The following is a 26,750-nucleotide window of genomic DNA, read 5'->3' on the forward strand; positions in this document are numbered from 1 at the left end:
GCGGCCGGAAACAATAGTGCAGGAGCCCGAGCCGCGCGGATCGGCGGCGGCGGCGCGCGGAGTTGGACGGTAAAGCCCCCGCGCCCCGGTCCCCGACCCGCCTGTGTCGCGATCCCACGATCCCGCCGACGTCGCGCTCGGTGTCCGCGGCTTCTCGCGCTGCTCCGCTGGGGGCGCCCGGACGGACGGACGGAAAGATGGGCTGGGGACCGCGGCACCCCCGCGGGGTGGACCCGCCTCCCCAACGCCGGAGACGGCGGGGCGCCCGACGGACTCCCCCCGGGCGCTGAGTCCGGTGGCCTTGGTCCTCGGGCGCCTTCTCTGGATGGGCGGGAAGCCAGGGCGAGGGGAACCCACGGCTCCTCCCGGCGCGACTGGGTCACCCCGCCGCCCGCGGTGCCCGACCCGCGCGCGGGGGAGCTGCTCCCCGGCTTTGGACGCTGCGGGCGCTCTGGACGAGGGGGACGCCCCACCCCCGGTGTTGGCGTCTGCACGTGCATTTTCCTGCCGCCGATCGCCGACGGGAAGCCCTGCTCCGCCGAGTTAGCGACACGGCAGCTGAGATTCCCACCGTGAAGTTAGCAAAGCAGCGTCCGAAACAGGTCGCTTTTCCTGCGTTTAGCCGCGTTCAGGAGGTTCCCAGCCCCCGGCAGCGGGCCAGGCTTCGCGCATAAGTTCTTCCTGTGCGCGTTGGGGAGATGGAAGGGCGGACTGGGATTCCCGCAAACCGCTTTCCTTCGGATGCCCCCCACCCCCCTCGACCAGATGAAATACGGGACCAAAAGAAGGCACAGCGTCAGCTAGGCGAGGCTTGGAGGGTCACCAGGTTGGTGTCTTTGCACAATGCAAGTACGGGGTTGGAGAGCCAGTACGCCGGTGCTTGTTGGATGGGACCGTGGCCTCAGACAGACTGCCCAGCATCCTTCCCTTCCTAGAAGTTTCCAGGATTGCCCTAAAGGACGAGCCCTGGAAATTGCGTAACTCTCCTTTTCTGTTTCTCAATAGGGGCACTATGAACGAGGAGGAGCAGTTTGTAAACATTGATTTGAACGATGACAACATTTGCAGTGTTTGCAAGCTGGGAACGGACCGAGAAACCCTCTCCTTCTGCCACGTGTGTTTTGAGCTGAATATTGAGGGTAGGTACGGAGTAGAGGTTCATTTTTATGGCATGAACTTTATACAACTGCTTTATGGGAACTAGTGATGAGGCAAAACATCAATTTCTTAAATGGTTGCAAATTGTGTCAAGTGTGAAGGGTGGAGATCTGTTCAAGATGAGAGAGTTTGTGGACACAAGCTGAAGTGAGCAGAGCCAAGAATTTATAAAAATCTTTTTCAAAGCTCCCGCAGTGCCAACCCCGTTTTTGCTAATATGAAAAATGAGGAGTATGGACTGGTAAATGTGTTTTCTGCTTTGAGAGCTTATGAAGTTGTGAGATTTTAACAGGCATTTGTGTGTGTGTGTGTGTGTGTGTGTGTGTGTGGTTTGTTTTGATTTAATTGAGAACTAAGGTAACCAAACATTTATTTTGATTGGCAAATGTAATTGTATTCCATGCTGGTTTCCCCAGTGCTATCTTACTATCTAGAAAAAAAAAATGTTTTAACTTTTAGTGGTCACTCACACCTTTAATAATTTCTTTCAATTTAAAAAAAAAGGCTTTTAAAATGTCTTAATAGTATTTCTAAGAGTTCTCCAAATACTTTTTTTTAAAAAAATCTGTTATTGAGACTATTTATTTGGATTAGTGCACAGTTAATGTGTCTATAGATGGCAATAATTTGCTCCCAAGAAACATGTGGGAGATGTTTCTTTAATCTTGATGTTAGCATGATAAAACTGTGATTTTTTAAAAATATTTGAGTCAGGCTAAAAAGAATCTTAATATTTTGATAATAAAAAAGTTTACCTTAAGTCTTTTGAATTGTAACATCAGCAGAGAAATTTTTTTTTAGACCTGTAGATTTTGGGTGGTTTCAAAGCAGTATTTCATTCTTCTTGATACTTTTCATTATCTTTTTCTATTAAGTAGGAAATATGAAATGTTCCTATAATAAGAAAAAAAGAAAGAGAAAGAAAAAAATACACATTAGCATGATATACCTTGAGATTCCTATTAGGACTTACTTTTCAGAAATTGTTGTAGGCACCAAATTAAAATATGTAGATATTCTATAGTAAAAGTCAAAATTATAACCATAAGGAGACTGCTAAAAACATGTAGAGTTGTTTATGTGACAGTCATCTTTTATTTAAGAACAAATTGGTTATGACAGTTTTGCTATGATACTCTCTGAAAGAATTCTAGTTGCTGACCATGATAATTGACAGAAGCTCATGGATTTCCTGTAGGTTTCACACATATAACTTTGGCTTTAATAAATGTAGTAAATATAACTGATTTCAAAGGGATGACTTATAAAATATGATTCTTCCGTATCATTTAAATTACTGTGCCCTTTATCATGCTAGCATGAAAGATTATAAATGTATGTTCTTTGGGAATAGAGTTGGCCCTATATATTCTTTTACTTGTAGATTTTCATTTTAGATGGGCAAAAGCATTAGAATTGATCTAGCTCAAACCTATATTTTACACTGAAGGAAACAGCCAGACTCTTGGACTGTTTAAGGTTGTACCAATGGTGATGGCAAGCTGTTGTTAAGTCCCAGGCATTTACTGTGAGCAAATTCTGTGCCAGGCACTGTACTAAATAAGCACCTTACGTGGATTATCTTAGCTCAAAATAGCTCTGGGATAGCTCCTTTTATCCATTTTAGAGGTGATGGAACCTAACCTTTGAGACCCAAGAAATACACTTTGAAGTCGCAGAGCAGTAATTGACGGTCCTGGACTTTGAAGCCTGATCATCTAGGTCTAGTATATGTGATCTTAATTTCATTGATCTGCTGTCAATAGTTATTTCAACTGATAGGGCTAATACTAGAAACCTGTTTTGCTGAATCCTAATTGGCTACTCTTGCTATTTGGTTAGCCAACTTTTCTAACTAGTGCTTCCTGTAAAATCATTAATGGCATTCATGCTGTGATAGAATTTTTCTACAGAAATCTAAACTTTCACAATTGCTTTTCTAGCCTTTTTTTCATATGTATTTTAACTCAATCATTATATAAAGAAAATACAAATATTTCTCAGGTACCATCCTTATAAATATTTCATCTCTAATAAACAGCTATCTCAATTTGAGTTAGGAGTATTTTTATATTCTATCTACACTCAAGGTTTGATGTTCTTAATGCCAGTTAAACCTTTGTGAGAAAATTAATTTAAAATTAAATTTTCTTCTCACTTTATCTGAAGTCGGTTCTCAGTTCTTGCAAATATAATACATTTTCATATCAACCACAGCGATGAGCTGGAACATTATAATCATTTTAGTATCCTAAGATTATTTTTGAAATCTTAGGAATATTAGGGGGGGGGAGGAAGAAAGTGAGGAACTAGTTGAGGTAAAACTGAATCCCACAAAATTTTTGTTTTTATATCAGTGTACAGGTTTTTAGAAACTAACAAAAAAAGTGGTAATAAAATAATTCCATACCTAAAAACAAGGTATATTCTTTCTCTATGTCAGTAAACATTTTTAAATGTTTTTGCAGTTTCCTTTCCTCTACTGTGTTCTCAGCACAGTGCCAGCCAATAAATGTTAGAATGTAAAAGGGATTTAAAAAAATAAGATATTTAACTTTATTAGTTTGGTATAAGTTTTTCATAATATGATAATGTTGCTATTGCCTGGTTTCTTAGCATCCTAATTACTAAATTCACTCAAAAACATTCTATTTGGTTTTTTGTTTGTTTGTTTGTTTGTTTTTGTTTTTTCAGCTAAGAGGCTAATTAAAAATTCCCTTAAGGAATTTTTAGACTACTTTTGGGTTTTTTTGTTCTTTTAATTTATTGGGGTAACATTGGTTAATAAGATTATATGGATTTTAAGTGTGCATTTCTATGACGAATGATCTGTATACTGCATTGTGCTCTCACCACCCAAAGAGAGACTATCTTCTGTCACCATATCTTTGGCCCAAGGCTAGAGACGGAAAAGATTCAGGGCTCCAAACTGTTACTTCATGCTCCCTGTTTTCATTTTGTGCCAAAATGCTGTGCAAATAATTAGTGTTTCTACCTTTCTCTAATAATTTGCTTTCTTCCTTTTCTATAGAGATAAACTTTTTTATAAGATTGGGTTAGCACTGGCCAGTGTGGCTCAGTTGGTTGGGCTTCATCCCTTGCAAGGAAGGGTTGCTGGTTGGGTTCCGGTCAGGGCACATGCCAAGGTTTCAAGCTTGATCCCTGGTAGGGGTGCATGCAGGAAGCAGCTGATCAATGTTCCCCTCTCACATTGATGTTTCTTTTCCCTCTCCCTCCCCCCCCTCTTCCCGAAAATCAATTTTAAAAAATGTTAAAAAATAAGATTGGGTCAATTCCTAAGCAAAGTTTCCAGTTGATCTTGCTAGTTGATTAGTGTGCATTCCTAAGTCTTACTAGTCCAGCTCAGACTTATAGTCCAGCTCAGTTTTGATTCTCCCCTAATTTGTTGAACTTTTATAGAAGCCTGCCCAAATTCAGATCCTTAGTAATCTTTCCCAAGTGAAAAATCTATAGGTTTTCTCTTGGTTAAGGCACTGGTGAACCCAATGCTTATGTTTACTCTCATTCTTGATTGTCTATATCTGACTGAAATGCTGTTCATATGGTCATAGTCCAGGAGCAGTTTGAATCTCAGTATTAAATCCTTGAGAGCATCTTTCTACTTAAATAAAGGGGGCCACCGTTTTTGGTAGGGAAACTATATACAGTATAGATAACTCCATCTGGTATTAGCTTCTTTCTCTTCTTTTCCCATAAAGGCAAATAATGCAATGTTATTAACTAAACAAGCATTTTAAAATATAAAGCCTAATGTGAGTTTAGAAGATAATGAGCATTAAACTTTACTACCATTAATAGAACATTTTAGAAATATTTAGAACATATTTAGAAAGTGTCCCTCTGTTGACATTCTAATAAAACTTAAGAAAATATTTCAGTGTTTATTATTAAACTAGAGGCCCAGTGTATGAAATTTATGCATGGGGGGAGGGTCCCCTCAGCCCAGCCTGCACCCTCTCCAATCCAGGACCCCTTGGGGGATGTCCGACTGCCGGTTTAGGCCCGATCCTAGGATCGGGCCTAAACCGGCAGTCAAACATCCCTCTCACAATCCAGGACCTCTGGCTCCTAACTGCTCACCTGCCTGCCTGCCTGATCGCCCCTAACTGCCCCCCCCCCCCCCCCGCTGGCCTGGTCACCCCTTACTGTCCCACCCCCGCTGGCCTGGTCACCCCCAACTGCCCCCCCGCCGGTCTGGTTGCCCCAGGTCGTTTGGTCATCCCCAACTGTCGGCCTGGTCGCCCCACGCAACCTGCTGCTCAGTGGTTTGGTCATCCCTCACTAACCCCCCTGCTGGCTATCTCCCTCTCCCTCTTCCTTCCTCTCTGAAATCAATAAAAATATATATTTTTAAAAATAATAAATAAATTATTCTAATCCAATTTGGCACACCAAATCTTTAGGATTTTGATAAGGTTTTTCTGCTCTAGCTGCCATAATTTCGTTCATAGTAGCTGCTCAGCACATCCCTTCACCCCAGTTTCTTTTTTTTTTATGGACAGTGTGATTGGTGATTCATATTTAGTCTTTTTTCCCTCACTCTCTTTGGGTCTTTGGATCTCTAACAAGGATTGCCAGATAAAACTGTAAGGTGGTTATGATTTTACTTGGGAGGACGACTGCTTTCACTTGAAGGTTAAATACTTTTCTTTGCTAGATACATTTTTAGCCTAAAAAAATTTCTCACAATCTTAAATTCAGAATTTTAGGTAAGTATATGTGTCTTTTACCATTTCAGTATCTTAATCTTTTTTGTGTCACTTAGTTCATTGGAATATACAGTGTGATACATAAAGACTAAATTGTCTTGGACTAAATAACACTGTTCTTTCCCAACCCAAAATGTATTTCTTTGTGGGAATTTTTAGGCGTTTTTCACTGAAAAAGAAAACAGTTTGCTTGTTACGGAAAATTAAAATACAAAAAGCAAAAAGAATTTTAAGAATCATAATTCCACATATCCACCAATAATCTTTTAATATTTTTGGTTCTCCTACACTATTTTCTGCAGTAGAGTGTGTGTGTATGTGCATACACACTCCCATGTGTGATAAGTCGGGTTTAAGAAACTAGGTTGCAGATAATATTTCATAACCAGCCTTTTCATTAAGGTTAGGAACATCTTTTTCATGTTTGTAGATAAAATTCTATCATGTTGATTTTTTTAAAGTTGCATCCCATTGTACCATAATTTAATTAAGCAGAGTTCCTTTGATGAATGTTTAGCTTGCTCCCAGTTTACCTGCACTAAAATGTTCGTATATGTACATCTCTTTTCCATTTCGTTGTAACTTAAATTCCCAGAGTAAGACTTGAGTCAAAGGTGTGTCCTGAGTTGCAGTCCTGTCATTTGTTATGTCTTCCATTACTACTGTACTAACACCATGTAATCAACATTCAGAAAAAAAAACCTTATTTGTTTTATAATGAAAAAATTTTAGTGTGCCAGTTTTTTAACTTCTTTGTTTAGATCAAAGTTCTTTTTACTCTAGAATTGCTATGATGCAATTATAACACATGGTCACAATATTTATATTTTAGCATTTTGCAGTATGATTCATCAATTATTATTGCTTTTTTAGCTTTAGTTTTTCTTACCAAATGTTTGCTGGGTTGTAGTGATTGTTTCCCATTAGCCTTAATTTTTATCATTACCTATAGCAGTGATTGAATTATAAATTCACTAGCTAGTATATCTCTATTAGATGCTGCTATAAAGCATTTATTTAAGGTATAGTCAACTAGAATTTCAAGAACAATGATTCATATGTATGCAAAGAAGTTGAGGTGCAAAACAGGTTTTAAAATAGCTGCAGGACAGTTTTTCATTTTGTTTTTCTTACTTGTAAGAAAGTAAATCATGCACAACTTTGAGCAGACAGCATTCCAGGAGATGAGGGACAAAGAGTTCATTTCTTGCTTTCCAACCTGAATTTACTTTGTTCCCCCATTCATCTGCTGTTACTATGAAGGCATTTTTTTTTCAGTATCTTAACCTTTTTTATCTTTAGAAAAGGTTTTATCCTGCAAATTAGTGTCTCCATATGCCACATATAAGTGGATATTTAAAACTGACAACTCAATCGTATTATAGTTCATTTCAATAGCTTTTTAGGAGCCTGTTATGACATCTTCATACACAAAATTTTAGAATAAATGTCAGTACATTCAATTAGAGCTAATTAGGGGGGAAATTTGAACAAGTAGAGGATTACTTGTGTCAGTTGAAGTAGTGGTCTAATTTGATATCTTTTAAGTATTACCAAAACAAATTTAGCTCTATATATTCTATGCTGCTATGCACTAAGAATTTCATACTAGACTTTCAGTAAGAACATGGAAGAACGTGGATAGCTTCCATCATGTTCTCATTACAATTACCCTTTTGCATAATAAATTACCTATGGACAAACTGCCCTGTGCAATTTGGGAGCCTAGCCACAATGTGATTATTCAAACTTAAGTAAATTAAAAGCTTAGTTCCTCGGTCACACTGGCTGCATTTCAGCGTATTGGATAGCACAGATATAGAACACGTCCATTATCACAGAAAGTTCTGTTGGACACTGCTGGTTAAAAAACAGGTAGCTACATTAGGGGTAGAATTGAGTATGGATTGTTATTTTCATACCCTATTATAATAAACAGTTGTTATGTAGGTGTGTTTCTCCAGCTTCCCAACTGTTCTAATGAGAAAGTAAAATTCACTGAGAGACGTTTTTCTTTTTGACAAGTCATTTGCAATTTTTGCATCTCCTATCAGCACAAGAATTCAGACCTACCCTGGCTTCCTTGGTTATTTGAGGTTAAGATTATCTTTTAACACTAGAGGCCCGGTGCATGAAAATCATGCACGGGTGCAGTCCGTAGGCCTGGCCGTCAATCGAAGCGCAAGCATCTGGCATGGAAAGGCAGGTCTCAGCTGACCTCTGGGCCCTGGGCAGCACCTGGGCCCCCACAGTGCCCAAGTCCCCACGCAGAGATGCAGCTAGCATGGCCGGGCGCCACATGGGCCTCTGGGCCGCCCAGCAGCGCCACATGGAAGCCGGGCAGGCAGCGCGCTCTCTCCCGGCTGGCCTCGCAGACCGGCTCCTGCGCGAACCCACAGGAAGCCCAACCAGCTTCTGCGGTCCCGGCAGCTGCAACCCAGCTCACCCAGAAGATGCCGTGGCAAGTGTGGGGCACCTGGCACCTGAGCATGGGGGCTTCCCCAGCGCGTGAGCCCTGGCGTCCTGGGGGAGGGTAGCAGGGGGGTAAGGGCGAGCTTGGCAGACACCCCGCATTCTCACCGCACCTCCATCCCCATCACCCCAGCCCCCAGGTAGCCAGTGAGAGGTCACAGTGTGTCCCCGACACCTGCCCTGTTCCACGCCGCCCCCTGGTGGTCAGCGCATGTCATAGCGAGCAGTCGTATTCCCGATCGAACTCCTGGTCAAACGACTGCCCGAGGGGACAATTTCCATATTAGGCTTTTATTATATAGGATTATATCTCTGCACTTTTGCCTCACTGAAATTTGCCCTTATATTTCACTTATTGAATTAAACTGCTTTAACTGCTTAATCCTTCTCTTAGCACACACAAAATCTCTAAAAAGTAATTAAACATCTCTAAGCTGAAATCTGCTGTCTAAAGACCACCTGTTGGTATATCTTTCTTTAGGGCAGTGATTCTCAAAATATGGAAAAACAAGTTGCTAAGCCCATCTGTATATTGGCTTGCTATGGTTGCCAGTAATTCCATCTGTTAGCAATGCAATAAAAAGCCATTACTTATTACTTTTAAACAGTATGTTGGACACTTGTACATGGCTGACTCTTCAGTGACTCCTGAATTAGCTAAAGGCCTGGTGGGGAGGGGAGAAGTGGGGCACTCTTTATCACAGTACTCACTATGGCACATAAGGCAACCTGTTGTGGGTTTAGAAAGGAAGTCAATGCTCTGACTATCCATCCTTGCCTTCTCACCTTTGGTCTAATCTACCTTTAGTCCCATGGCAGGATAGGCCATCTGAGCATCTTCCCACTGAGTGGCTGGGATTGGAAATAGATATAATGAATAACGCTTCTTGAATCATGACTTGGTTGCTGCTGCTTGCTCATCAAATGCAGAATAGCCTGAGTGAATTGGGTGTCAAAGCATCATTGGAACTAGCAGTATTTACCCGGAAGCCACCCAGACCCATGTCACTGCACAGCCTTAGAACAGTACATGTGGCACCAACCAACACGGCTGCAGAGCCTGCTAGGTCACAGGTACCTGCAGACTCATCTGAGGGAAATGATAACTGTTTTGAATTGAAGAGCACTTGCCCTATTTCAGCCAGTAGCTACTGCTCATTACTAACCAATTGCTGCCAGATCTTCTTTGGTTTTTGGTTTTTGTTGTTTGTTTTTAAGAGAAACCAAGAAACTGAAAATTGGATGTGGATCTATTTTTTTTTCTTTTAAAACACTCATAGTCTAAACAAAACTTCAGTATGGATCCAGACTTCAGGCTGTGGGTGTGCCACCTCTGCTTACACAGCTTTTCCTCTATTCCTTTTTTTAATGTTTTGTTTTGTTTTGAATTCATTTCAGAGAGAGAACAGACGACGGAGAGAGATAGAATCATCAATAATGAGAGAGAATCATTGATCTGCTGCCTCCTGCTCACCCCTATTGATGATCAAGCCCACAAACCAGGCATGTGCCCTGACCTGGAATGAAACTGTGACCTAGTTCATGGGTCAACACTCAACCACTGAGCACACCCGTGGGGCTCCTCTATTCACTTTATCAGAAACTAGAGGTCTGGTGCACAAAATTCATGCACAGGTGGGTGGGGGGTAGGGGTCCCTCAGCCCGGCCTACGCCCTCTCACAATCTGGGACCCCTTAGGAGATGTCAGGCCTAAACCAGCAGTCGGACATCCCTCTCGCAATCTGGGACGCTGCATGCACCAGTGACCATACTTTTCATACAGGTGAAAGGCATCTTGCTGTTGTATGGGCAGCTACATTTTTTTGCCCTAATTATAAAAAGTAGTACATAACATGATCCTTCTGAGGCAGTAGTACCATTTTCCCCATCTTATGGGTGGAAAAACTGAAGCAGAGAGAAGTAAAGTAATTGGCTTTGTCACACAGTTATAAGTGTCAGAATCAGGGCTGACCACAAGATGTGCAAGCCAGAGTCCATGCATGTCATCGCTGCATCATCCAGTTTTTTCAGTGTTAGAGTAGCCTTGCCAGGTTTTAATTTTTAAATCTAAGAGACTATTCCCAACATATAGGGTAGGGTCCCTAGACCTGGCCGGCGATCAGGGCCATCTGTGGGACGACCAGCAGGCAGGGTGACTGGGGGGGGGGGGGGGCACCACTGGTACCTGCCTTGGCTGGCGGCCTGGCAGGGTGCCCCCGCCACCCTGATCGCTGCCACCAGTTGCTTCCCTCTTGCTGTAAGCGTCTGCCCCCTGGTGGTCAGTGTGCGTCATAGCGACCAGTCATTCTGCCGCTTGGTTGATTTGCATATTAGGGTTTTATTATATAGGATGGGAATCTTATCCCAAAAGCAAAGACGTAACATCTCAGTACAACAAAATGCAGCTATCTCCACATTTTTATTTTATTTTTTAATATACTTTTTAATTGATTTCAGAGGAAGGGAGAGGGAGAGAAACGTCACTGATGAGAGAGAATCATGGATCAGCTGCCTCCCGCACATCCCACACTGGGGACCGAGCCCGCAACCTGGGCATGTGCCCTTGACCAGGAACCGGACCCGGGACCCTTCAGTCCGCAGGCTGACGCTCTATCCACTGAGCCTAACCAGCTAGGGCTATCACCCCCTTTTTGCAATTAGCACGTACTTAAAGAAGCTCCAGATTCTTGATATGGGCAGCACATCAGCACGCAGGTGCTTGTTCTCTTAGCAACCAAGATAGGATCATCATAAAAAGGAAAACACCTTACTCTTGGAAAATTCTTTAAGCTGGGCAAAATGTGAGCCTTCATAAAAAAAAAAAAAAAGATTTTGAAGCAGTACCGCACAAATTGTCGGTCATGTTTGAAGGCAATATGTTTAAAATTTCTTCACAGCATGTTAACAACCTAGAACTTAAATCATAACTAAATTTTCTTGCCTCATTTAAATATTAAGGAAAAACACAAAAACCACCATTTGGAAAACCAATACTGCCAATTTTCTAATTCTGAAGTTACAGTTGAAGTGCTTGCTACCATGTTTTACAGCTTTACCTCCAACTGCTGGTTGTATTCTATTTGGTCTACCTATGGAATACCACGTTATGTTAAGCCATGCCTTTAACTGGGAAATGAATGTAGTGATCAAATTCAAAGTGAAGTCTGAGAGTCAGATGATACCATTCAAGAGTGTGAACTACAGAGCCATGCAGTATGAGTGTGGTCAGCAAGAAACGGTGCTGTATAACAGATCAGCTGGACCATCAAGAATCATCAAGAAAAGATTGCTTGCTTAGCCCTGGCTGGTTTGGCTCAGTGGATGGAGCGTCGGCTTGCTGACTGAAGGGTCCTGGGTTCGATTATGTTCAAGGGCACATGCCTGGGTTGTGGGCTTGATCCCCAGTAGGGGGCATGCAGGAGGCAGCCGATCAATGATTCTCATCATTGATGTTTCTATATCTCTCCCTCTACCTTCCTCTCTGAAATCAATAAAAATAAAAATATTTTTTTAAAAAAGAAAAGAAAAGATTGCTTAGCTTTGCTCATTGCAACCAAATCGTAAGTAAGGTCTCCAAGAGGCTAGGTGGAAAAGACGAGGGTAATGGGACGTGTGATAGAGCGTAAGTGTTCTGGGGGCTATTTTGGAGTGCCATTTGGAGTGTCATCTTATTATGTCACTACGATAGATTAAATGTAAGCATGGAAATATCCTTTTAAAAGGGTAACAGTAGTAGGAAAACATTTGAGTGGCTTTTGCTCTTCTGTGGGTTTAACCAAATTTTCTTAAAGTGAATTCATCTTCAAGGGGAACTTAAAGAATAGAAATGATGATAGCATGCCAGATGGGTTAGTGGGAGGGTTCTCAAAGATGTGAGAGTAGAATAACAAAATCTGGAAGGAAGGAAGGAAGGAAGGAAGGAAGGAAGGAAGGAAGGAAGGAAGGAAGGAAGGAAGGAAGGAGGGAGGGAGGGAGGGAGGGAGGGAGGGAGGGAGGGAGGGAGGGAGGGAGGGAGGGAGGGAGGGAGGGAGGGAGGGAGGGAGGGAGGACTATTGAATAGAGACATTAACTTTTTTAAAATGCCACTGTTTATATGGAAATATACTGCCTATGTAAATTTCTAAAAGCCTCTATCTAAAACTAGTACTTTTTAAAAATTAGCAATTATGATTGCCAATTAAGGTCTTGGTTCTCTAAAAATAATGACCTCGTGACAAAAACACAGTCACATGGACATCATTGAAGTGTTTTTTAAAGAAGTAATAATAGTTAGGATGTCAATTACATTGGCCTTCAAAATTTTTATTAGTAAGCAAGTTGTAGTGCAGTTTTTGTTGAACTGGTTTAGAAGTTCCTTATAACTCGGCTCCTCAAAAGTATCAACTAGGTCCATTGTGTTTAGATTCGTTCCCTATCAGAAGCTGCTGAGGAAACAAATTAGTGCTCAGAGCTGTTTATATTTGTAAATGCAGTTGAAATTGTAGAGTCAGTTAGGAACCTCTAGAATCTCTGAAAAAAGCAATTGTTTTTTCTCGTATTAATTCAAACTGATGAGGTGGAAAAAAAACAAAATCACTTCAAGAGTTTATAAAATGGCATGTATATTGGATACAAATTAAGTGGGCTACTTCCATTTTCTAGATTAAAAAGTAATTTGTTCAAGTATCTGAAGTAGTCAATGCATTATATTTTTTTAACTTTTTGTGTCCTTTGCTACTGCATGGGATGTTTTAAACTATGTTTATATAGCAGATATTTTCCAAATGAACTTCAAAACTCAGTCAAGTCTTAAATTTTTAGTGAGCTAAAAGAAGAGGTACAGATCTGGATGAACAAGCTGCAGTTTACATAAAGCAACCTTTTAAAATACTCAGTATATGTAAATTTCTGTTGGAAGTACGTAATTGAGTAGAAGTCCCTGATTTTGCTTGGCAGGTTGAATGATGCCACAGGAATGGCATCTCTGTATCAGTGCCACTCATCGGCTCTTCAGACTAATGGCCCATGAGACTAAATGTAGGAGCAAGTTCACTGGAAGATGTCTCTATTAACCTCTGAGCAGCCTGGCCTGGCAGCACTGCCCTCCTGGTTCCCTGGCTAGGATGGGCAAAAAATCTCATTGCAGTAGACCTTGAATGATAATGGGCAATAAGTTTGGGGTTGTTTGTTTTTTTTTATATGATTTTAATTTTCCTTTATTCACTTCACTACTTTTTCTGGAGTACTCACTGTGTGCCAGGCACTGTGACATTGAGGATGCATGTAAAATAGATAGTGACCCTTTCTCACAGAACTTATTACAGGAAGTAAAGGCAGGTGAAGAGGCAATTGGAGAATCTAGTATTAAACTGATAGATGTATTGGTCAGAAAAGGTTTCTTAGAGGCAATGAGAACTAGACAGGTGATGATCCAGACAGTGTAATGGGAGTGGTAATGGAGTGAAGCAGGATTTGAATTGTTGTATTGCTAGATTTTATGGGGCAAAGTCTATTAAGATGGGCAGCAGACCATCTCAGAAGGTAGGGGAAGAGGTGAGGAGCTGCCAAGGAGGATGCCAGGTTTCTTCCTTAAGTGGCTGGTGATAGCAGGCTCAGGGAGAGGATCCGGGTTTGGGGATTGGGTAGTGAGAATGGAGGAAGAGGAGTTTATTAAGCAGGGTGAGTTTGAGAAGCTCACAGGACATCTAAGTGGAAATGTACACTGTATCAGAACTCTTGCCATGACATCTTTTTCCCCATGTCTTTTTTAGGGGCTTTTTCTCCTGAATTTCTGAAAGAATGTGAACTATTAGTCACATATACTGGTATATATTTTCACAGTAAATTGAATAAGGTGGTTCTCTGATTTGCCGTTCATCTCAACAGATTACTTATGTGTACATTATTATGTAGTTAGCTGGGTTCCTAGCGTTCATTTAGGGATTTAAGCAAAAGTTAAAAGAAAAATTATTTATGGAGAAAGAAAGTTATGTTACATGAATTACTAAGAAACAATCTGGAATTTTAAAAAAAGCCTTAACTTTTAAAAGCCCACATTATTTTTTATTTTCTTTTTATTTCTTTTTATTTATTTTAGTACACACCTGTTACATTGACCTGGTGTTAAAGCTCTGGGGTACATTGGGAAATTTATTGTCTCATATAATTTTTAATACAATTTCTGAAGTTTCTAGATAAATTTTTAAAATTTAACAGCAAAATTACTTTGTGTAGCCTAGTTTAGAACCTAGAACCCTTTTTATATGCTGAAGAATTTCTTCTTATATTGACTTGAAGGAGACTTTTGTAATTTACTGTTTAGATCCAACTAAATCATTGCTACTTGGATTAGAGTTGTGGCAGTGGAATGAGAATGAGACCATTTACTGTTTGGGCAGGGGACTGGCCAGTCATCTTTTGGCAACAACACCTGAGAGAGTTTATAGAGCTTGAGGAAGCTCTTTAATAAATTTTCTAAAGAGAAAAGTAGGCGGTTTCAAGTTCTCTCTTTCTACCCGCTGTGTATCCTGAGTTGTAAGGATTAGAATCAAGTAGCAGAATAGAGCTACCTGTAATGTAAAGGCCAAGAGTGTAAATGTAAATTGCTGGTTCCTTATTATTTTTTTTATATTGTATACAATAACATACCTCTAGACTAACGTTAAAATGGACTCTTTTAAGTTCTTAAAAAGGCGCTGCTATTCATAGGAATTTAACATTACTAAATATATAGTTAAATTGAAGCAGAATTATTAGACCATATTTTACATTATTAATACCAATCTTCTCTGGAATTTTTCCTCTCATTTACAAACTATCAGTGACTCAGTGTTTTACTAAGATTTGTAATGCAATTTAGAAAATGAAATTTTCTCATCTTGTTTTTTTTATAGGAATACCAAAATCTAATCTCTTGCACACCACATCATTAAGGGGCCATAAAGACTGCTTTGAAAAATACCATTTGATTGCAAACCAGGATTGTCCTCGATCTAAGCTTTCAAAAAATACTTACTATGAAGACGTTAAAGCCATTTTGAGTAAGAAGATAAACTGGATTGTACAGTACGCACAAAATAAGGATGTGGATTCGGATTCGGAATGTTCTAAACCTCCCCAGCATCACTTGTTTAATTTCAGGCATAAGCCAGATAAAAAGCTACTCCCACAGTTTGACTCCCAAGTACCAAAGTATTCTGCAAAATGGCTAGATGGAAGTACGGGTGGCCTCTCGGACTGTACACAGAGAATATTGCAGCAGAGGGAAAACTCAGACTTCGGGCTTGCTGTGTTACAAGGGTCAGGTGCCACTTTGTGCCACAATAGTGTATTGTGGCCTCCTAGTCACAACCAGGCACAGAAGAAAGAAGAGACCATCTCTAATCCAGAGGCTAGTGTCCAGACCCAGCATCCACATTACAGCAGAGAGGAATGTAAGTAAAATGGGACAAAGGTGGAGGTTGGCATTTCTTTGGGTGGTTTTTTTACATATTTACATATGGGATGTTTCAGGAATTTCGCTGTAGACTCATAGATTTGGTAAAGTATTTAAATGATAATAAGTTCACCCCATAAAAAAATGAGGTGAATTAAAACTCTCCATCAGCTCTCTGGAATACTCCTTAGTATGTCCTATGCATTAGAATTCTGCAGTACCATGATTTGTTTTGCCATTTAAATGATTAAATACATGGAGTCAACAAACTGAATTAGAAAGTTCAGGCTTCATATAGTTTAGAAATAAAGCCTCAACAATTGGCTCACACACTTTGTCACATTGCTAATCCCTGTAAGATTAATTGACTGGGAGTGGCATTTCAAAAGCAAAAATATGACACTTTACTGAAGGCCAAAGGTAATGTGTTAGTTTAAAGGGGGAAAATGACTCATTCAGCCTGCATCTACAGAAACTCACAGAAGCTGAGATAATTTTAGTTGACTTAAAATCAAATTATTTTAGAGCAAGAAGGGACCGTGGGTATATTTTTATAAAACTTCTTGACTCTACATATCTAAGATTACATAACTAGATAGATAACTTCATTTTTCAGACTGTTTCCAAAGTTTCTAATTGGGGATCATGAACTATGTAGTGTTTCAGCAAAATTGACTTGATGGGTAGTGACTGGCACTTTGTAAAAATTGAAACAAAATGGGATATATCAGAATCCAGTGGACCTAAGTGCTTTTCAGTGAAACTTTTGTTGCAGGGGGGATGTACTGGGAATGATATAAAAGGTGTTTCTTCCTGTGGGTTGAGGTTAGGACTCGAAAACTCCACACTGCAGGGGTTAATGAATGAATCCTAGGATACTGCTGAACGTTATGTTGGCAGATAAGTACAAATTTTTGATTTTTTTATTTTTTTTTAACTACAAATTTTTAAAAAATAGGATATTGTGCTAGTGATGTAGGCAGCTTATTTTCCCAAATTGTTGTAATAATAATGAATATATTTTCATGTTTCAGTGAATTCGATGACTTCTGGTGAGGTAAAGCAACTGAATGCAAAGCTCCAACAGCGAATACAGGGTAAAGAATCAATGTCGGTGTTTTTTTGCCTGTGAATATTTTGATACAGAAAATCCCCTACAACAGGGTACCATTAGCTTCATCTGCAATTAAATATGAAAATTGGATTAGAACCTTTTAGAGTGGAAGTGAAAATGGAGACTACAACTTTAATCTCTACCTTCTTACTAATATTTTACTATGCAAGTGAACTCCGTAACAGGTCTTTAAGGTATTAGCCCTGGCTTTGAACAATTTCAAACATAAAAATATTAAGAATAGCATAGTGAACCCCTTAACCCATCTTCATCAGCTTCAACTATAACAAAAAGCATAGCTAAATTTTCCTTCATCTCTACTTTCACCCATTCACCTTACCCCACCCCCAGCATGGATTATTTTTTTCAAATATATATATATATATATATTTGTTGTTGTTGTTGTTATTACTCCTCACCCGAGGATATTTTTCTATTGATTTTTAGAGAGAGTGGGAGGGGGAGAGACAGAGAAACATCAATGTGAGAGAGACATGTCGATTGGTTGCCTCCCACAGCAGCCCAGGGGATCAAGCCTGCAATTGAGGTACATGCCCTGGACCAGAATTGAGGCCGGGACCCTTCAGTCTGCGGGCCGACAACCTATCCACTGAGCCAAACCAGCTAGGGCAGCTCGTGATTCTTTAACATCATGAAATACGATGCTAATACCAATAGTTTAATAGTGTTCAGAATCCCCAGTTGTCTCTTTTCTTGTTTTTGCAATTTATTCCCATTTCGGTGAGTAAACTACATTTCAGAGACAGTTAAGTTGCTTACAGAAATCATGCATTCATTCAGTATCATATTCTAACTCCTGTCTTTATAACCCCAAAGCTAAGTAGTATTTCTTTACCGCACATCCTCTCAGAATAACCTATAATAATAAAAGGGTAATATGCTAATTAGACCGGGCATCCTTCCTGATGAAGCCGGGGCCGGAGGGAAGCCAGCCCGGGTCCCGGGTGCCTGCCAGCGGCCAGAGGAGGAAAACGGTCCAGGGCCCAGATGCCGGAGTGAAGCCGGTGCCGGCAGCGGGGGGGTGGGGGAAGGAAGGCCTACTCTTGCATGAATTTTCCTGCATTGGGCCTCTAGTAAAATAATAATAGTAATAGCAACTTACATTTGTCAAGTACTTATTCTTTGGTAAGTGCTTTCCAAGTATGACCTATTGAATCCTCACAGTAACCCTATGAAGGACCTACTCTCATCAAGTTGATATATAAGGGGAAATAAAAACATAGTTTATAAGTTACTTGCCTGAGACTTTTGAGAATAGGAACAAGGATTAAATATCCCAGGCAGTCTGATCCCAAAGCCTCTTAGAGGGGTTTCCAGACCTAGGCATTAATGTGCACTTATTTCCCATCAGTCATGTTAGGTACTGACTGAACCTGTTTCTCTTTCAAATTGAGAAAAGTGTCTCAGGTAATAATGACTACCATTCCTGTTACGCATCTATATAGTCATTGCTATGACGCTTAGGTTTCACTTGATGGAGAAGAGGAATACCCTATTCCAGCTGACTATGCAAAGTATGCAACACCCTAGAATGATCAAACTGTTTCCATCGTGTCAATTCACTTTTTTTCCCTTCCTTTATCCTCGCCCAAGGGTATGTCTATTGATTTTTAGAGAGAAAGGAAGAGGGGAAGAGAGAGAGAAACATCGATCGATTGCCTCCCATATGCGCCCCAATAGGGATTGAGCTGCAACCTAGATATGTGCCCTGACTGGGAATTGAACCCACAACCCTGGGTGTATGGAATGATGCTCCAATCAACTGAGTCACCCGGCCAGGGCGGTATCAAATCACTTTAATTGCAAACATTCACCCAATGCGTGTTAAAGTACTTGAAGTAAATCATAGGATTAGCTTTCTGTGTACTAAAATGGAACTTCTTTTTAAATCCTTATAGAAGTTTTTGAAGAGTTAACACGCCAAGTGCAAGAAAAAGATTCTCTGGCCTCAGAGCTCCATGTCCGCCATGTCGCCATCGAACAGCTTCTCAAGAACTATTCCAAGTTACCATGTGTGCAAGTGGGGCGAACGGGAATCAAGTCCCACCTGACATAAGCAACGGAACTAAACTTACACTCACTTCCTATGGCCTACCACTTCCTGGTCTGGCAGGCTTGCAATGTGGTCATTAAGTTTGCAGAACTTAAAGGCAGTATTGAATATCTTTGTTAGATAAAGCGGATCGTCACACTCTAGTCTTCTAGGGTTAATCATTCTGGTTTATTTGGGGAGTTTTTTTCCCCATAACTACTAAGTGGCCCTCCCTAACTTTTACCACATGTGACTATTTAAATATACTGTTACAGTGTGATTTTATGAAACATAGTTTAATGTAATTCACCTCAAAACAATAGGTTAACAAACACCTTAGATTAGTCTGAACTACTAAAGATAAAAATTTTAAGAGGGAAGTTAAATTCATAATATCACCTCTTATTTATTATGAGCAATATTTTAATATGAAAATTTTATATATAAAAATGCTATTTTAGGTACCTTTCCATTCTCTTTATAAATGTGTATTTGAATGGCTCTGTGTATTATATTTACACTTTTATGTGTGAATATCTTACCCATGTTTCAGATCTTACTGCATTTTATTCTCTTAATACACTGCTTTTACAACTGTTACCTTGTTTCCCAAAGATAAATGTATTTTGGAGTAGAAATCTATCTAGTTGAATTGTTTGACTTCTAATAACTCTTATAAAGAGGAATTGATACCTTTTTAAAGCAAATATTCAAGAAGATATAATTTTTTTTCTAACAAAAGCAGTTCTGAGTTTGTTCAGGAAGAAAATGCTAATCTAGCTTTTGTATGTCAATAAGTCTACATAGAAGTTAGAGCCTCTTCTGTTTCATTATTATTTTCATTCTACTGACTTTGATGTATTAGAATTTGGACAGAGTAAGTCAAGCCTCACTTGTAAGTCAAATAGATTATCTTAATATTGAATGTACAGTTAAATTATTGCCCTATCTTTGAAAAAAATTAAAATTATTTTGTGTGCCACTTGGGATCAAAGTTCAAGAATCCTTGAACTGTCCAAATTCTGTATCACTGAAATTAGTGCCCAAAGAAAGCATTCTAGGGCATTTTTCTAAACTTTGGAATCTAAAGGGAAAGAGAAGATTGCTTGACCCAAAAAAACAAAACTAATTCAAAAAAAAAGAAGCCCATTTTTTTTTTTCATTTCAGAGAAACAAACATCAATTTGTTTTTCCACTTATTTATGCATTCATTGGTTGATTCTTGGGGATCAAACCCACAACCTTGGCATATTGGGATGATGCTCTAACCAACTGAGCTACCTGGCCAGGGCTAAGAAGTTCATTTTTAAAAGGATTTTATATGTTGCCTATGTTTCCAAAGAGCTCTGAACTAATGGCTTGTCTCAAACAGCTAGATAAGTTTTTAATTTATTATAGTAAATGCCTCAGCCAATGTAGAATTAAAATGGGCTCTAAGTTCGTTTTCAGCTGGTGTTTAGAATGTGTTTATAAGGTAAGATCCTTTGCTTGAAAGAATCTTCAGGAAAGCCCATAATTTGGTAGCGCCATGCATACAAAGGTATAAATGACTTCTGCCTTAAATTTGGCAGCCTGCCCTGACTTGGGTCAGATTTTAGTCGAACAGAAACGATATTTGACTAAAGCAAAGGAACACTCTCAAACTAGTAGAAACAATTTTTTATAATGCTAGAATGTGTTAAATTTGCCCAAGAGTATTGCTTGATAATCTCATTCATTTTGTTTTTTTTTTCTTTGAAGTATGACATAACTGCTTTTTTGGAGGGAGCTTTTGAAAGATGCTTTCAGTTTCTCTCAATTGTTTGAGTTATCCCAAATGAATTTAAAACCCAGATGTGGGGACATGTTGCCTTAGAGTTTGATAAGCTTTAATTTGAATATGTGCAATATCAAAATCCATAAATTTACAAATTAAATAAAACCTTTTCCGGATGATGCCAGTAGGTATCTCAGTGCTTAGTTGTTTTGGTCACATTTCCAAATTTGACTTGCCTCTCTTTTGGCAGAATTCATTATGGTTGTTACCAGCCAGTGTGCTTGCACATATTTGTGTTTCTATTTAGATCACTTTGGGACAGCCATGAAAGTCTGGGATGTGTTGCATTTGATGGTAGTCGCATATTTCCGGAATGGGAGCCATATGGTGCAGCCCTGAACACAACAGTGCTATCCAAAGAAAGTATGTGCTTGCTTCTTAAAGAATTTCTGGCAAATGTGCAGGTTTACTAATGAGTTAGGACAATTAGATGGGATTGTGCATGTGCCAAGGTCTTAATTAGGGACTCTGATTTAGCCCACTTAGATATTTCTACTTAAGATCTTCAAGGGAAAGGTGCTCTTTAAAAATGTCTGTGGTGCTGGTACTCACACTAGTACTTTATTTGGATAAAATATTCTAGTAAAAAAAAATTATTTTGCACAGCAGTTTTTCCAAATATTTGATAAACTTATTTTATATTCTAATGTTAGTTTTCTTGGTTGAATATGAAATTCCTGTATATTTTAAAATAAGGCTAAGGGATACTAACCTTGAGAGGCTATGAAATACCACAAATATTGGTTACCATACTTGGCTGTTCTTCTGTACAGCTGGTGGTACTTTCTGAGGAAGTTTAGGAGAAAATCTTACCTATACTTTCAGTTTCAAAAATGGCAAAAGAGAGGCAAGTTATCTGTTGTTAATTTCAAAGTTCATATGGTTAAGGGGAATGAATTAAGACTGATTTTTTTATGTTACCCTATATAATAAAAGGCTAGTATGCAAATCGAGTGAACAGCGGAACAACTGGTCATTATGACGCACACTGACCACCAGGGGGGCAGACGCTCAATGTAGAAGCTGCCTCCTGGTGGTCAGTGCACTCCCACAGGGAGGGGGAGAGCCACTCAGCCAGAAGCCGGGGCTCACGGCTGGTGAGCAGCAGCGGTGGCGGGAGCCTCTCTCGCCTCCACGGCACACCCTCGGGGGATGTCTGACTGTGAGAGGGCGCAGGCTGGGCTGAGGGACCTCCCACCCCCAGTGCACGAATGTTGTGCACCGGGCCTCTAGCAGTTAATAGTTAGACAAGTTTAATTGAGTTTTTAAAAAAACAGTCTGAAGTCAAAGTGATTGTGACTATCCAAGATTGTTCTCTTGATTAAAATTTTCAAATCTGTTCAGACTTTTGTCATCCTTTGGTCTTAGTATATATAATATCCCAATTTGTCTTATTTTTTTTTTTTTAAAGTCACGCACTTAAGATCCCAGTAATAGATGATGCAGTCAGCAGAATAATATTTTTTAGTTTCTTATGCATAATGTTGGAGCAAGGAAATGCTCTTATTTTTTCAAATTATATGCTCAATTCACCACAAAGTGCCCATTTTTATATATATTTGAGGATTATTTTTAAAATAAGTTCATGTTGGAAAGTAGTTTCAGAGATACAGTCAATATATTCTATTTTGTTGGCATCTTGACATTTCCTCGGGTTTTTCATTTTACTATATTCCTTACCACTGAAGATGGTTTAAAGTGCTTGCTTTCTTTGTTTATGTATCTTTTACTTTGGAGTTTACATTTAAGTCTGTTTTTGGATCTATTTGTGTATGTTTGCCATTTTGGGTTTTATTTTGATTTTTTAAAAGAAATTTTCTTGCATTATTGTAAAATGAAATACAAAATGTATGTGCTCTAAAGTTAAGTAGTAACTTTTAAAGGATAAATTATTTGTGTAGCTTAATAGGAGGTTCAGGTTAGTGACCATAAAATTAGGTTACATGACATGAAAACTTTTAAAGGGTATAGTGTAAAGTTTTTGTAGTGTTATTTTTCTGATTTGTGCCGATAAGTTTACTGACAGATGTTATGGATTATGCTAAGGTAAGATATTTGAGTATTTTCAAGTACTTAATAAGAAGTTTAGTACTCTTAAAAATTTCCTTAAATATATTCAAATGTGGCTGTAAAACAAAGATAATTGATTTCATTTCAGTGTTTAATTGCATTTTTCACTTTAGGTTGGTGGAAATAGTTATTTGAGAAAATTTGTGGCAAAAAGCAGTAAGAGACAGAACTCAACAGGTTATTCTTGCCAAGTTAAGTCTTTTGGTGATGGGATGAGAGAGGTCTGACTTACCTGAATACAGAGGTAATCAGGCTCTGGCACAAGTACAGGTGTCTTGGAGGAGGGATATACTGTGTGTGGAATAACAAGGTTTTGTCTTGCGTCTCAGTATTTCATTCCCTTCGTCCTTTCCTAATTGTCCTTGCTATAAAGTGGTCCAGGGTATTAAGCACTTTGGTCATGTTGCTGAGAACCACATCACAGCAAGTCTCTAGCATTAAGATTTCTTTTAGCATCTAGTTTGTAACATACTTTTTCTATTCTTTTTTGTTTATGAGAGTCCAGATTATGACTGCAGTTAGCCATACTGGAGTGAAACAAAATCATGGAAATGAGTATTGTCCACCCTCTTACCCCCCAGAAAGTGTTAGTTGAACTTCCCTCGCCTACACACAAGGCAAAGGGAATTTTAGTAAATACGTGTTTCTTATTTCTTCCAAACATGTAGAATGCTTATTTCCATTCGACTACCTTGAGAAGAGGCCGTTTAGGAAATGTTCAGTAACAACTTCTGTTTTAAAGCCATTCCTATTTTGACAATACGTTGTGTGTGTTAACCTTGGCTTTAAGTTTGAGTAGCTTACACTATGGTCATTGAACTTAATCTCTGCGGTGTTAGACATTTATTTCACAAAATTGTGCTAAGACATTTGGAAAAAGAAAATTCAATTGCAATGGTGAGAACCAACTTGGTTTCAAAAAAGTTTAGACAATACTTGGCTGTTACACTTTTCTTTTAAAACCACAATAATTTACATTTTTGTATTGCTCTACTTTGGAACTGTAACTACTTATGCTTGTCTACCATTTTTTATTTTATAACAATAAAACAAATATTTTGTTATCTGTTTCAGTGAATATTTTTATGAGAACATTTTTTTTAATGGTTGACGTATGTGGAGAGGGGGGTGTTTTGCAGTCTAAAGATTTCTACACGTAAGTTTCTTATCTTAATTTCTTATGAGAATCTTTTTTTGAGACTTAAATGAACATTCCCTCTGTCCCAAGAGTCCAGACACAGGTAATAAATTCTTGTCACTGAGTGGATGTCTATGTAACTTTTTTAATTGGATTGTACTTTACATAACAATAAGTACACAGATTTTAAACGTACTTGAGTTTTAACAAATGCATTACAACTGCATAACCGTCACCTGATGGTCCTTGCTATAAAAGGACAATCCCTTTCCATCTCCTTACTCCCCAATTCCTTCCACCCACTGTTCTTATCTCTGTCACTGTAATTTGCATCTGCCTGCTCTAGAACTTTACATAAATGCTATCATACAGTATGTGCTCATTCGCCTCTGGCTTTTTCACTCAATAGAATATATTGAAATTCATATTAATGCAAGAATCAGAAGTGTGTTCCCCTTTTTTGCTGAATAGTAATTATTGTCTGGATATATTATAATTTGTTACTGGACATTTGAGTTGTTTCCACTTTGGGGCTAATAGGAATGAAGCTGTTACGATTTTTTTAAATTGGTTTTTAAAGGAATTTGTAAATGTAACAAAATATTCAAGGTCCCTTATGATTAGCATTATGAATCTGAATATTAAATCACCGTTTTTCCAGGAATAATTTTTAAAGTAAATAATTTTGTGGTACTGAAATTTAAAACTAGGAAACAAAGAGATTGTACAAAAGATCAGAGGCAGAAGACAAAATAAGGGATGTTTGAGAACTGAAACACTTAATGAGGCGCTAAGAGCATCTTCACTGCCCTTGAAGTCTCTTCACAAGCTTTAACTGCCTGAGTCCCACCGCTTTGTTTTCCAGAAGAGACAATGGTGGCCAAGGAACCACAAAAGAAGTTGTTCTATTTAGTTTTAAGTACTTTTAAGTGAAATTTGTCACTTTTCTATGCCTGAATTGACTCAGCTAAACCAAGCAAACAATTGGTAAAATATAAGCCTGCCAACTACTTTCTTGCCTTTGCTCTTGCCCAGCTTCCAAGCCTTCTTGAGAATTCTCCAACTATTTCTAAAATTATTTGCTCTCTCTCACTTTTCAGTGTCATTGTAAGGCCTTGAATCCTTTGCAGGTGTCTTAGAGACAAAGTAGTTGTGTGTTGAGGGGGAGCTGCAGGCAGACACCCTTTTATCTATCTATATAAAAGCCTAAGCAACCGTCGCAACCGAACAGACAACAGAACAGGCTGCATGGGGCGACCAGGCTGGCAGAGGGGTCAGTGAGGGGCGACCAAACGACTGAGCAGCAGGCTGCGTGGAGCGACCAGGCCGGTGGGTGGTGGGGGGGATGACAGTTGGGGGTGACCAGGCTGGCAGGGGAGGCAGTAAGGGGCGACCAGGCTGGCAGGGGGGCAGTTAGGGGGCGACCAGGCTGGCAGGGGGGCAGTTAGGGGGCGACCAGGCTGGCAGGGGGGCAGTTAGGGGGCGACCAGGCAGGCAGGTGAGCAGTTAGGAGCCAGTGGTCCTGGATTGTGAGAGAGATGTCCAACTGCCAGTTTAGGCTAGGATCGGGCCTAAATCGGCATTCGGACATCCCCTGAGGGGTCCCAGATTGGAGAGGGTTCAGGCTGGGCTGAGGGGACCCCCCTCCCCCCCGCATGCATGAATTTCGTGCACCGGGCCTCTAGTCTATATATAAAAAACCATACTATGCAAATAGTCTGAACGGCGGAACAGTCTAACAATCGGTTGCTATGATGTGCACTGACCCTGCATGCACGAATTTCATGCACCGGGCCTCTAGTCTATATATAAAAAACCATACTATGCAAATAGACTGAACGGCGGAACAGTCTAACAATCGGTTGCTATGACGTGCACTGACCACCAGGGGGCACATATGGAACATGGCGGGCATCCGCAGCAGGCGGCAGAGCACAGAACATGGCAGGCATCAGCCACAGTGGGATGGTAGAGCAAGTGAGCGGGGGCACCAGACCAAGGCCGGACGTGGGTTGCTGTCATTGGGGCAAGCCTCTGGTGGTTACTGAAAATTCTTTGCTCCCACACGCCGCAGTCCCACCTGGCACTTGCACCTGCTGCCGGCGCCGGCCCCACTCACACCTGCTGCCAGTACCCAGCGCCGGCCCCAATCGCCCCTGAGGGCTTCTCCACCTTCCCCTATTCCTGAGGGGTGATCGGGGCAGCAGCTGCCACTCGCACGCGCTGACAGCGCCAGCCCCGCTCGCACCCACTGCTGGCGCCGGCCCCAATAGCTCCGAGCCATCAGCGCATGGGAGCAGCAGCGGCAGGAGCAGGGGCTGCCAGCAGACAGGGGGCCACCGTGGGAGAGGCCGGGCAGGGGCGCGGAGGACCCACCCCTGTGCCTACCGCAGCCTGCAGCCCACCAGTTCCTTTCAAGGTGCACGAATTCATGCACTGGGCCCCTAGTATAATTTATATATTTGCACTCTATTCATAAAAAGTTTTTCAAAGGTTTGACTTTGGGGATCTGAACTAGGTAATGTCTTAGATCCCTTTATCTTGAAAACTCCACATGACTTGCAATTACATCAGTAGGGTTTTCTTGTTTGCTTTTGGTTCTCTGCATCAGAGGCCCATCCCAAGTGGCACAGACCACTGTCACCTCTGGAAGCAAAAAACTTCAACCGCAGCTTCTCTTTAATTTGGGGTGTACCCCGTACTCCTCCCTTGACTATTGACACAAAGAAACTGGGTAGGAAAGGATATGTTAAGAACAGCTGTGTCTGACTATCAATAGAGGCAA

At 40.2% G+C, this 26,750-nt stretch overlaps 1 protein-coding gene across 3 annotated transcripts; it reads left to right on the forward strand.

Annotated features, from left to right (window-relative positions):
* Positions 1-23,885, forward strand: LOC307096845 (protein EURL homolog). 3 transcript variants are annotated; one of them, XM_079766503.1, is made up of 5 exons: positions 1-69; positions 1,006-1,139; positions 15,233-15,772; positions 16,809-16,871; positions 18,808-23,885. In XM_079766503.1, the coding sequence occupies exons 2-5, from the start codon at positions 1,013-1,015 to the stop codon at positions 18,963-18,965; spliced, it is 888 nt and encodes a 295-aa protein (XP_079622629.1). In that variant the 5' UTR covers positions 1-69; positions 1,006-1,012; the 3' UTR covers positions 18,966-23,885. The 3 variants fall into 3 exon arrangements, with proteins under 3 accessions (XP_079622629.1, XP_079622628.1, XP_079622630.1); XM_079766502.1 differs by lacking the exon at positions 1-69 and adding an exon at positions 76-826; XM_079766504.1 differs by lacking the exon at positions 1-69 and adding an exon at positions 76-602.
* Positions 23,886-26,750: the final 2,865 nt, after the last annotated feature.

This window comes from Cnephaeus nilssonii (genome assembly GCF_951640355.1).
Source record: "Cnephaeus nilssonii genome assembly, chromosome: 3".
Lineage (NCBI taxonomy): Eukaryota > Metazoa > Chordata > Mammalia > Chiroptera > Vespertilionidae > Cnephaeus > Cnephaeus nilssonii.